General features: G+C 43.0%; 1 protein-coding gene across 1 annotated transcript; it reads left to right on the top strand.

Annotated features, from left to right (window-relative positions):
• Positions 1 to 460: 460 nt before the first annotated feature.
• On the top strand, positions 461 to 1,399 carry Or6b3 (olfactory receptor family 6 subfamily B member 3). The gene has a single exon (NM_001000753.1). The coding sequence runs from the start codon at positions 461 to 463 to the stop codon at positions 1,397 to 1,399; it is 939 nt and encodes a 312-aa protein (NP_001000753.1).
• The last annotated feature ends 12,349 nt before the right edge of the window (positions 1,400 to 13,748 follow it).

Below are 13,748 nucleotides of genomic sequence, written 5' to 3'. Positions count from 1 at the left end.
GGAAATGTGCCTGATTATAGGGTTTTAAACCGACCACCCCAGAAGCCCTGATTATGTCATATTTATTTAAATTTTTTCTCTGAAATCAAACAAAGGTCTAACCTCTGCTAATGTGCGAGGAATGGTTAAACTCAAAACAATAACCCCATGTGACCCTAGTAATTGTGAGTCACTTGCCTAGAGAGCAGGCAGAAGGAATCCGCCACTCATGTTCACAGATTTGCTGGAGGGTTCCAGGGTGTGAATCACAGTCTCACTGTCGCTGTGGATAGAGAGGGATATGGACAGCCCATTTCCAAGCCCAGCATCAGAGCCGCAACATCTGGTACCAAGTACTGACTACACTTATAGTTCTTTTTCCTTTCCTGGCATTTCCATTTCTGCAGGTTTCGCTGCCTGTTCTTCCTGCCAGCTACCCTTCTCCTGGGACAATGCCTTGTTGATTCTGAGATGAGAGGGGATGAGAGGGGAGAACATCACCAAGGTCAGCACGTTCATCCTGCTGGGCTTCCCCACAGCCCCCAGGCTGCAGTACCTGCTCTTCCTCCTCTTCCTGCTCATCTACCTCTTTGTGCTGGTGGAGAACCTAGCCATCATCCTCACTGTCTGGAGCAGCGCCTCCCTCCACAGACCCATGTACTACTTCCTGGGCATCATGTCCACCTTGGAGATCTGGTATGTTTGTGACATCATCCCTAAGATGCTGGACGGCTTCCTCCTGCAGCGGAAACACATCTCTTTCATTGGATGCATGACTCAGCTCTACTTCTTCAGCTCCCTGGTGTGTACAGAGTGTGTGCTCCTGGCTTCCATGGCCTATGACCGCTATGTGGCCATCTGCCACCCCTTGCGCTACCAAGTCATCATGACCACAGGGCTGTGTGTCCAGCTCGTGGCCTTCTCTTTTGCTAGTGGCTTCACTATCTCTGTGATCAAGGTCTACTTTATTTCCAGCGCCACCTTCTGTGGCTCCAATGTCTTGAACCACTTCTTCTGTGACATCTCCCCCATCCTCAAGTTGGCCTGCACTGACTTCTCTACTGCGGAGCTGGTGGACTTCATCCTGGCCTTCATCATCCTGGTGTTTCCTCTCCTGGCCACCATCCTCTCCTATGGCCACATCACCCTGGCTGTGCTGCGGATCCCTTCAGCCACGGGCAGGTGGAGAGCCTTCTCCACCTGTGCCTCCCACCTCACTGTGGTCACCATCTTCTATACAGCCTTGCTTTTCATGTATGTTAGGCCCCAGGCCATTGATACACGGAGCTCGAACAAACTCATCTCTGTTCTGTATACAGTTCTCACACCCATCTTGAACCCCTTGATCTACTGCCTGAGGAACAAAGAATTTAAAGATGCCTTAAGAAAGGCCTTGGGCTTGAGTCAAACTCCACTGTAGGAAGGAGGACACCTTCTGCTTCCAGAGCTCTTCCTGGGCCTCTTTGGTGCCGATGCTAATGGGAACCCTTGCCGTTGCTGTAGTGCTGAAGGTATTTAGAGCATCTCCTTCTCTTGTGTGGAGTGGGAGCGATGGGTACTGTTTACGTACCAATGCCATTTGAGCCCTTTGTATATGCGAGCTGAGTGGGACTTGATAAGGTTGAATGCACTTTCTACCCCTCTACAATTTACCATGCACATGTCATGGCTCTGCTGGGCCAGACAGCTCAGGTCTACAGTATGAGTTGGTCTCAGCATGTGGAAGTGTGGAAATAGTGAAACATGGCAAGACAAGCTCTCAGAGTCCCCAAAGCAGTGTATCTGGGGACTGTGAGAGTTCATAGACTTGTTTTACCTTGTAGGGCATGGTCGGTAACAATTCAGGAGAACAGTTTTAGCCTTTTCTCTTGAGATTTCCCTCCCCATAGCCCTTCTTCTGCTGAGCATATAAAGTCCTACCAGTGCTTGAGTTGATTTCAGTTGACAGTCAAGGGGGCACTATTGGGACTGTTGCTTCCTTAAAATTCACCATAGTGCCAGGTGTCCCTTACAAACCAGGAGGCAGGCTGAGAGGCAGGGAGCGATGGCTTGGGACATACGAAGCAGAAGCATGTGCAGGAGGTTCCTGGGACAAGAAGACAGAAAAGCCACAGAGGGGCAGGTGAGGAGAACCTGGGTGGTGTGGCTCCTACAACTTTAGAACATGAGTGATTTGTGTTGCAGGGTGGAGAAGAGGAAAGGAAGCAGCAGCAAAGCTCAGAGGCAGGAAGCAGCTGAAATGGTGCAGATCACAGAGTTGCTGATACGGTTTAGGGCTTGGTGTCTGCAAAGGAGGGAGATGCTGGGGGCAGAGTCCCCAGCATGCACAAGTCTGGCCACTAAAGCTTAAAATGCCTGCCTAGGCCTACTTGCAGCTGTCTAAGAGATGAACAGAGGGGGTTGGGGATTTAGCTCAGTGGTAGAGCGCTTGCCTAGCAAGCACAAGGCCCTGGGTTTGGTCCCCAGCTCCGAAAAATAGAAAAGAAAAAAAAAGATATGAACATAGGCCCTCTGGGAGGAGGAGAGACTGTGCAGGGGTTGTTGGGCTTTTCTAGAAGGGATGAGTAGCAATGGGATGGGGTGACTAGGGTTCAAGTGAGGATTTGGGGTTAGGGTGGAGAAAGCATATTGGTGCCCTGGACTGAATAAAAAGGAGGAGACCAAGTTAATATGGCCCTCTCTTTCCCTCCCTCCTGCTGTGGGTAAAATGAGGCCAGCTCTCTCCTGCTCCCACTGCAATAGCTAGAGCCACTGTCAACACACCTTCTCCACCATGAGGGACCTCACCCTCTAACTGCGAGCCAAAAACCCAATTTCCTTACATTGCTTTTGTTTCAGGAAAGAGAAGAGTAGTGGACCCAGCAATATCTGTGGACAGAAAAAGGAAGTGAGGTTTGAACAATTGACTGCCTACGATTGGCTGAAGCTGGGCTATGTTTCTGTTAACATGGCATTTGTTAAATATTTATCCCTTTTTAGTGTTATCTTGGTAACAAAAGTCATGCTCACCTGGAGATTCATTAGAAAAAAACACAAAGGTGAAAAGATCACTGGGGATCCCATCTTACCACCTAGTGATGGCTGCAAACCAACCATTAGTTGCTCTGTAAGCACTCCATGTTACCTTCTCGTGCGAGACTTACTTACTATATTTGGTGTTAGTGTCTACAGAAGCAATGACAGCAGTCACATTTTTTGTTTGTTTGTTTGGTTGGTTTTTATCTGCCTGTCTTTCTGTCTGTCTTTCTGTCTGTCTGTCTGTCTTTCTGTCTGCCTGCCTGCTTATACCCCAGGTTCATCTCAAACTTGATATGCTACCAAGAATGACCTCCTGCCTCTACATTTCAAGTGCTGGGATTTTGCGTGTACCACCACCTGAGAAGTTCCTATTCCCTTGTGGGCCCACAGTGTGTCTACTCCACAATTGTGAATGTGAATGGACATTGACTGATTTGTCCTAAACCATATGAGGAATGTAGTTCAGGAAACTCCAGGGCTGGACTGGCTCAAATCCTGAAACACTTTCTTTTGCTGGGGCTTGAGCATCTATCCTGCCTGATTGCCTCCTTCTGAGTCTTTCGAGTAGGATGCACTAGGGAATAAATGGCTGAGGACTGTCCACAAAGGAACACCGTGAACCTCTACGTCTGACCCTACACCTGCTGAACTGATGGCTTCTCCATCAGCAGGTAGCAGTAAGAGTTGGGGTCGTGTAAGATGTCATCTTGAACCAAGGTTTCTTAATCTCTGTTTAAAACTCTTTCTACCTGCGAAATGTTTACAGGAAGCTGAACACACAGGTACACAAACCAACCATTTGTTGATATGCAGCATAAAGAAAATTATTTTAGAGCAATTCTTTTGAATGTATAAAATCTTGTCATTATTAAAGATGGAAACAGCTTTACCAACTAAAAGGATAAATGTATTTGTTTTATTTTTACACAAAGAATAGCATCTTTAGGGAGAGCAAATGGAACTTCCCATCACAGAGAAACTCTCAGGAACTTGTAATTCAATTGTAAAGGAAGACAGAGATAGAGAGAGAGAGAGAGAGAGAGAGAGAGAGAGAGAGAGAGAGAGAGAGAGAGAGAGAGAAACAGGATCACTCACAGCAGAGAGACAGGCTTCCAGTAGCTAAGGAATGAGCAAGTTGTTGTCATAATCTGTATTTCTCACCCAGCAATCTCCTCCTTCTCTGTCTATTCCTTTATCTTGTCGATTTAAAATGCCTTCACATGGACTGGAAAGATGGCTCAGTGGTGAAGTGCATTGACTGCTCTTCCAGAGGTCCTGAGTTCAATTCCCAGCAACCACATGGTGTCTCACAACCATCTGTAATCGGATTCAATGCCCATCTGAAGACAGCAACAATGTACATAGATAAATAAAATAAATCTAGAATGCCTGCTCAGTGATGCTCTGGTCCAGTCCTATACAATATGTTTTTCTTGTTTTATCCTTACTCTTTCCCTTTTTCTCATCTTCTCCTCCCACAAATAAAACCATAGACTGGACCAGTTTGAGGGTCTCTGTGGCTCAGCCTCCTGAGAGATGATGCTGTTGTGTGTTAGCTGGCAGCATCGTATTACTATTCTTTTTTTCAGTCTACCTGGTCTTTGACTACTCTGTGGAATCTTCTTTCTTTCACCCTTCTAAACACCTAACACTAAATAAGAGAGAAAATTGATAGAAAGACAAAGGAAAGAGCTCCATGAATAAGGTCAGGGGTAAGATATGGGGACATTATCTTTAGACTGCTTCCTGATGATTACGGGCATTGAGTTCCTTGAAGCAAATTTTATCTTTGCTTTCAGGATATCTAATTTTTTTCTTCTTGTTGTTTCTTGTTTGTGCATGACTACTCACAAACCATGACCTACAGTAACCAACCAACAACACACACCCATCCTGCCTCTCTGGGCCTTAGCATTTATTTGCCCTCTAAAAAGTCCCCACAATGCCAAATGTCACACAATTGCAGAAACTATCTGCAGCTGCCAAAATTATGGCCCTGCCAGATAGAGCATGAGGTAAATCATAGTTGGCTGCTGTGGATAATCTGAAGCAGTGCCATATCCCCATACCTGGGATTAAAACAAAAACATATTCTTATAAAAATTTATGTGCTTTTTAAATAACTCAAAGTTCCAGAACCCCAAATTCTCACTATACTTTCCCCTTTCTGTTCTAAGCCATTTATTGTGCTGTGTTTGTCAGAAAATTATAAAACAGAAACATTTTCAATAAAACAAGCACTTTTCAGATTGGTAGGTAAGATTTTCAGATCTCTTCTTCTCAATTCTAATTATAGGACAGGTCATTTTGAGATCTGAGACCTCTAGCTATAGCATGACCTAAGATATTAACATGGTACATGTTAGAACCAATATCAGTCAAAATCCTTATCCATAGGCACTGCTCACACCTTGAATGGTCTTATAACATTTTTTACATTCAATATTTATATTTTCAAGACCAAGGTCTCTATCAACACCTGCCTTGTCTCAGGGTCTGATACAGCTTAGGTCACAGCTGAGACTAATCTTTATAAAAAAAAAATCAGTGAAGAGTTCTCTAGAGCCTTGTATAACCTTTGTAAATGAGGTGGATTCATTTTCTCGGGCTCCTCAAATTTGTCCTAAGCTCTTAAAGCCACTAAAGGGACATTGTTCTATGGTAGTGTTACCAAATTCAATCTGTTCTTGTATATCAGAGTACCGCCCTTCACCCAGCAACTGATCTTTGACTATATTCATTCTCCTTCATCTATTATGCTGTTCAATATCCAAGGCTTCTTTCCTCCACTGTGTTAACCATTGAAACTGCAGAGCAGCCTCTAGTACAGCTGTTACCAATCCTTTCCTGTCTTGGAGAATAATTCTATTTCAAGTAGCCCAGTTATTCAGAATTTGTTTCACATAAGGTGAGTGCATCCCATATGAAATCATGACCTCTTTTAAATGCTTTAGATCTATTATTTCTATAGCATGCCATCCTATCTCATCACAACCTTGTTCCACCCGTTGGCAAGTATATTCTGTGTGACTACTGGGAAAACTGATGGTGGTGATTTTGTAACCTTGGGCCACCTCTCCTCCCACTCTGGTAGCTTGGTTGATTCAAGATTTATCTTTTCTCTTAAAATGGGCTGTTTCATCAGATTTTCCTCCCACTCTTTCAGCTTTTCTCTGACCTGACCATCCTCCAGCATCATTTGTTTCCATCTTTCTTCCTGTGGAAAACTCCTGCTATCTTATATTTTTGGTTGTGAGCCTAGCTTTAACATCTGAGCCATCTCTCCAGCCCTGCTTTCTTACTCAGTCACCAGGACTGAGTCTTTGTTCTCCCTTTTCCAGTGCTCCTCACCTCCAAGTACTTCCACTTCCTCCCAAAGTTTTTCCAATGGCACAGCCAACTCTGCAACCCTTTCAGAAAAGAGAGCAGAGTGAACTCTTTTGTTTCCCCATTTCAGCCATTTTTTTGTTTCTAAGGTCCCTCCAATCTTGCATGCAGTTTTTCCTACTGCTCAGCCATCCTTCCAACCTTCTTTGAAACAGAATATACAACAAAATAAAAGGAAAAACATAAAATCACCTCTGGGAGCAAGCAGGACATGTCCTAGTGTTAGCAACCACAATAAACTTTTTGCTGATCTCTTAAAAATCATCCCCTGCCATTTCCTGTATGGAATTGGAAATCAAATTTCCAATTCTGTCTAGCTCTATGTCTGGGTACCACTTATAACTGGTCATTGGCTATTTTGTAGATTCTTCTTTTTCCCCACAGTTCTCCACCCCTTTCTTCCATCCTTTTAACCCCTTAACACTAGATGAGAGAGAGAGAGAGAGAGAGAGAGAGAGAGAGAGAGAGAGAGAGAGAGACCTGAATAAAGCAGAGGTTGGAGACAGGGTAATGTTATGTTTCAACTACTTCCTGCTAATTAGGGATGTCTGGTTCCTTAAAGCAAGTTTGATCTTTCCTCACCACCAAAATATATAACCCTTTTTGTTCTTATTTCTTCTTTGTTCATAATTACTTATTAGTGATCATCAACAATCTGCAGCTGGCAAAATATTGACACTGCTAGAGCATGAGGCAAATCAAAGTTAGCTGCTGTGGACAATCACACCACACATTCAGGATTAATGAATTTTATTTCTTTTTTAAAGAAATAAAAATATATAATTCTCATTACAGCTACCATTAGCCAAAATATCTTCCTCTCCAACCCTTCCCCTTAGTTCCTACAGCTCCCTTTCAACTACTGCTTATCTACTTTTGATTTGAAAAATAAAACTGAAATTAAAATTCAATAAATCTAATAAAAAGCTAAATGGAAAGCCTCACAAATGGAATAGATTTCAGGGAAGACAGACTATGAGGACTTAAAGACACAGTAGAGAAATCAGAACGTTCAGACAAGTACAAAGGCAAATCATAAAAATGCATAAGTGAAAAATGACAGAATGGATTCTATAAAAATATCAGGTCTATGGATTCTAACCACAGAAAAGGGAGAATTTTATACTGAAGGCATAGAAAACATTTTCAAAAAATCATATGAAATAATTTCCTCAATATAGGGAAAGGGATGCTAAACCAGACACAAGAAGCATTCTGTACACCAAATGGAAAGGACCAAAAGAGGGCTGGAGAGATGGCACAGTGGTTAAGAGTACCGACTTCTCTTCCAGAGGTCCTGAGTTCAATTCCCAGCAACCACATCGTAGCTCACAAATATTTGCACTGGGTTTTGATGCCATTTTCTGGTGTGTCTGAAGGCAGCTACAGTGTAGTCATATACATAAAGGAAAAGACCAAAAGAAAGAGTGTGCCATATTATAGTTAAAACACTAAATATATAGAACTAAGAAACCTGCAAAAGAACCATCACGTCATATTTAAGAGTAGACCCATCAAAATAACAGATGTTCTACCAACAGAAACTTTAAAAGCCAAAAGGGTTGGAAGGATATATTTTATATTCTCAGTGATCATAGCTTTTAACACAAGCTATTATACCCAGCAAAACTATCTGTCATAGACGAAAGCTAAAGAAAATCTATCTATAATCACTAGGCCAGATATACAGAGGAATCTGGGGGTCCAAAGAGAATGAAAAACATTCAAGAAGCTAAGGGTAAAGAATATAGCATACATGAACAGTAATTAAGAAAATAGTGATCTAGAAAGCACCAAACACTGCATCTAAAATTAACACACATCAGTAATAAATGTATTAATGGTCTCATTCTCCAATCTGTGAAACTAGATTAAAAAATAAGGATACAGGGATAGAGAAATGGCTCTACACACACACACACACACACACACACACACACACACACACACACACATATATATATATATATATATATACATATATATATATATATATTCCATCTAATGCCTCAAGGATCACATCTCACTATCAAAGGCAAACATTACCTGAATGTGAAAAGATGGACAAACATATTCTAAGTAAAAAGGACTAAAAAACAAGCAGGCATTACTGTTTTAATATCTGAGAAAATAGACTTCAAGTCAAAACTTATCAAACATGGTAAAGAAGTTCACTTTATACTAAGAGCACAATTTATCCTGAGTACATTACAATTATAAATATATACACCCAAAATTGGTACACCTAATTTCATAAATGAATAGTATTGGATATAAAGTCACATATTAATCTCAACACAATAATAGTGGGTGGTTTTACTTCCCACTTTTCATCTCTAATTTTCTGGTTATGTCTTCTCTCTGTTTTGATTACTTTCACCAAGATTTTGTCCATTGTATATACTTTTCACAAAATATATTAAATGCGAATATTGCTCCTACCTGTCTTAATTGCTTTTTCTATTTTTGATGTTTTGATAAGTTTGGGCTTGAAGTCTATTTTGTCAGATATTAAAACAGTAATGCCTGCTTGTTTCTTAGTTCTTTTTACTTGGAATATGTCTGTCCGTCCTTTCACATTAAGGTAATGTTTGTCTTTGAGAGTAAGATGTGATCTTTGAGGCATCAAAAGCAACTTATCAATAAGTTGCTGACAAAAGCAACTTATCAGGAAGGGTTTATTTGGCTCCATCTTGGTAGAGGAGTCACAGTGGCAGGAGCTTGAGGCAGCTGTTCATTGCACTACCACTCAAAATTTATAAAACAACAAACACCTATGCTCAGATAGCTCTTTCCTCTTCACACAGTCCAGGACCAAGGCCTAGGGAATGGATTTGCCCATTTTACTGTGGCTCACCTCAATGAACAATGAACAATGAATAATAAACATAGTCCCTTGCACTCATGTACAGAGATTAAATATTCCCTCACAGGTGTGCCTGGAGGTCTGTCCCCAGATATCCCAGGTCCTATCAAGTTGATGACCAACAGTAAACGTCATATTATCAAAGTTGATCTACAGATTCAATACAAATCCCAATTAAAATTCCAATACCATTCTCCACAGAGATAGATAGAAATCTTAAAATTCATATGGAAAAACAAAACGCCTTGGATGGCCAAAGCAATTCTGAGCAAAAAGAATAATGCTGGATGGTTGGCACCACCAGCTTCAAATTATACAACAAAGCCTTAGTAACAAAGCAGCATGACACTGCCACGACACATAAGGCCACGGAGCAGAACAGAGGGCCCAGACATGATCATGCACAGTCACAGACACATGATTTTTTTTTACAGAGATGCCAAAAACACACACTGGAAAAAAGATATCTTCAACAAATGGTGCTGGAGAAACTGGATATTTACATGTAGAAGAATAAGGTTCAACCTCTGTATCTCACCCTTCTCAAGAATTAACTCCAAACAAATGAACGACCTTAACCTAAGACCCCAACTCAGAAACTGTTAGAGGAAGAGGTGGAGAAAACACCTGAAGATATAAGTATAGGTCAGAATTTCTCAAAAGGACTCCATTTTGTCAAGGATTAAAGAAAACTGACCAATAGGGCCTCGTGGAATTAAAGTTTCCATAAGAGCAAAGGAAACAACTGAGAGAACTGACAACCTGCAGGATATAAGAGAATCTGCCAGCTACACATCTCACAGAGAATTGATGTCTCTGTATACAAAGAACTAAAAATAAAAAAACCTAAAGAAGAAATCAAACAACTCAATCAATAATGACATAATGACATAAACCGATAGTTCTCAAAAAATTACACATGGCAATAAGCATATGAAAATTGTTCAATGTCACCAACTATCAAGAATTATATCTAGGAATCTTTTTGGAAGTTGTCCTCACTCTAAGGCAATCTCACCTCCTGATGCCTTCAGAAATCAGCCCAGAGATGTGTCTCTTGGTTAAATACAGATCCCACCAGGTTCACAATCATGGTTTACTGTAAGAATGGGATTTGTGGAATGTGCAATATAAACAGTACACCATCACTGCAATTAGTTGGAAATCACCCAACATACATCCTTGTCATATCTCTAAAATCTATGGATGGCAACTCATTTGGAAAAAATTCTGTTTCATTTGTAATTAATTCGAGAACTCATATCACAAATTCATTGTGGATTATCAAGGAAGCTTCCAATGCAATGACATGGGTCCTTGAAAGACAGATATGAGTAGTTTTGATGCCCAAAGAGGAAGAGATGATAAGGCTACCACAGGCCCAGGGGCCAGGAGCCACCAAAGCTTGGAAAGGAAGAGAGATTAATAATAATCCAGAAGTATGTAGAGACTGAAGGAAGTGAGGGGAAATATAGAAAGAACAATCCACAGGAAATAGCTTGACCAAAACCCTCCATAGAGGCCTCAAGACACATGAGCTGAGAGAAAGAGTAGAGATGTGAGAGATCAAGAAAGCTGAGGTATGGGCAATGAAGCCTGAGAGTGGAAGGCCTTGTGGGTCCACCAGACACCCCCTACAAGTGAACTCTTAGGAGTCTGGATATGAGTCAAGATCTGCTGGATTATCCAGGATCTCAATGCTTTATAGTTTCTGAGGGATCAGGAGAGTCACCTCTGTGTTTACACACACACCCTTCTTCTCCCACCTTCCTTCTGCACACAGACCTGGGTTCTTGCTTTGGACCAGCCTAACTTTCAACACAAGCACTTGGATAACTGTTGAGCCCAGGGATGCTCCCTCCAGGGTTCCCTCAGTGAGGGGTGCAGCTGCCTGCTAACCAGGCACATGGAGTGGAAGCCAAGGCACTCCACAAGTTGACAGACGTTGGCAGTAGCAGGGGCAGCCTGCCTCAGAGGACCCGATCCAGCTCATTATCGGTATGGGCAGCTTCCTCAGCTACAAGGGGGTAATTGGGCCCTAGAGACACAGGACTCTGGCTAAAAAAGCCATAGCTGTTCCTTCCTACATTTGAGGAGCCCAGGTCCCAAGAATCTGTCTGAGGCTCATCTGTTCACTGTGGCCAGCCTAGGAGTCACCAGCCAGGAAGAGACCCCCCCTTGTTCCCAAAGTGAGAAGTGTGACTGCCAGAGACCCAGGTAGGACAAGTGTCTGCTTCTCACATCGGACTCACAACTATGATTTTAGAGTATGCTGTATAAAATGCATCATAGAAGATCTATGTGCCCAGTGTGGCTGAAACCCCATCCATCATACATGTTCACATTGAGGTTGGGGCAGGATCACCACCAGAGCTGTGGCACCCAGTATGAAGGCTCACAGTGCTACAGCAAAGGGTCTTGCATCTGTAAGTGCTATGCAGAGTGACCATCTACAAGTACTGCAATGAGTGTATATCAATGAGTCCTGTGTGGTATTAGCAATGATGGTTGCTATGTTGAGAATGAATCTGAGAGTTGTATTGCGTGCATATTTGGAGATCCATGATGAATGCATATTTTAGGGTTCCTTGCTATGTCCTATCATCTAGAAGCACACAGCTTAATCGCCATCCTTACTGCACTGAGCAGACCAGAATACATTGGCTCCCCACCGTGGCTGGATCCTTGTCCATCTGGTTCTACCAGATATGAGAGTAGCCTCTGAGCGTGTGTCTACAGTCCGCCAGTGATCAGGACCCTCTCGGAGACTCGCAGCAAACCCCTATCCTGCAGACATTTCCTTTCCTCTTTTTGTTTCTTCATTGACCTGGGCTTAAACTCTGGTTAGGCTCGGGCATTCTGACTGAGGTATACGGCAGACCTGGCTTGTGATGAGAGAATTCCTGGCTCCTCATCAAAACTCGTGTGGCCTCTCAGTCTTCACAAAAACCATGATATCCAGCCTGAAAATGCAATCACCTGTGTCCTGACCCGTCTCTCTCTCCTCAAGATCACTGAGGACCATAGCCTGTGTCTTCACACATGGTCAGTTACTCCCTCACAATTAGGGGGACTAGAAGTTCAAAATCCAGTGGAGACAGGAAAGGATATGGAAATCAAGAGGAGAGAACTACACAAAGTGGGTGCAGCTGTGAGCAGAGTGCCTGGGCCCAGCCCTCACTCTGACTGCCATTAGCCTTGAGAAAGATGAACTAAAGAGCCACAGACTTCTGGAAGTCTGTAATGATTCTAAAAGAAAAAGTTTGTTTGAAAGTTCACACAACCATGACCAAAGTCCTACTGAAGTGAGAATTCAGCTCTGAAGGGGCTCAACTTGCAGATCAGGATTTTATCCATGTCATCAATCCATTCTTAATTATCACACCCACAGTGATGGGCAGCCACATCCTAACAGCAAGCAGTTTGTGGGTATGTGCAGTCCTGAATGGGACACCGGACACAGCACCATTAGGCAATCCCAGTCTATAGGAGAGTCATGATGACCCTCCTCTGAGTATCTTATGTGTGTTTCAAAGCCCTCTGTGGCCACTTAGCTGAGAAGAAACACACTCTAGACTGTGTCCAGGTTCAGACGTTGGCAGTGGCCATTACTGAACTGACTTAGAGAAGGTCCTGGAATGGGTCGTTCATCTACTATGAGGCCAACCTTCCCACCATGACTTCAGGCCTTGCCCTGGACCTCCTCTGGCCTCCGTTTCTACCTGTTCAAAGTCAGCTGGCTTTCCAGCTACCACTTTATCCTGAGGCTAAGGAAGGCAGTGATGTAATTATCAACATGTCGGATGTGTGGGTTCCTTCTGGTGTATGTGTGTGTGCCTGTATGCACACATGCTTGGGTGTATGTGAATTGTGTGTGTATGTGTGTGTGTTTATGCTAATGTGGGTATTGAATGGGGAAGCAAATGACACGAGTGAGGCAACTTCGGAGATGTCACTCAATCCCAACCTTCCCTAGACTGTTACACATATGCATTCTGGGAGGTGGAGCATGATGTTGCTATACTCACCCTTAAAGGCAGAAGGCATGGACTCAGCAACACTCACGCGCACTTCCAGAGTGGGGTCATAGACTACTATTTTTCAACCTCTTAGGACTGAGGTAAAACTCCTTCTATACGCCCTTCTGGATCCAGGGTAGGGGGTATGGGGCCATCAGTAGTGTAAGGTAGGAGGCAAGGAACTCTCTATACTAGGATCCCAGGATGGGACCACATAGGCAGTATAGACACTTTACATCCTGAACACTATACTCAGCACTTCTTCTCCTCTATTTCCCCTCTTCAGTGGGCACCGAAACACAAGTGAGCACGTCTTTCTGGGTTAAGACCTGACAAAAGAATAAGTTCCTTTCCCCACTACTTATGGGAACCTGGAGTGCTGTCTGTCTGTCAGCTGAGACGACTAGCTGGCTCCCATTCTCCCATCAGCTGGTGCTTGGCTCTTCCTATTGGCCGCTGTCTTTGGCAGCTGCACAGGG

The sequence above is a fragment of the Rattus norvegicus genome, chromosome 9 (assembly GCF_036323735.1).
Source record: "Rattus norvegicus strain BN/NHsdMcwi chromosome 9, GRCr8, whole genome shotgun sequence".
In the NCBI taxonomy this organism is placed as follows: Eukaryota; Metazoa; Chordata; class Mammalia; order Rodentia; family Muridae; genus Rattus; species Rattus norvegicus.
This window is presented reverse-complemented; position numbering and strand designations above follow the sequence as displayed.

Coding starts and splice junctions, on each gene's coding strand:
- Or6b3 (NM_001000753.1), top strand. CDS start 461: ATGAGAGGGGAGAACATCACCAAGGTCAGCACGTTCATCCTGCTGGGC.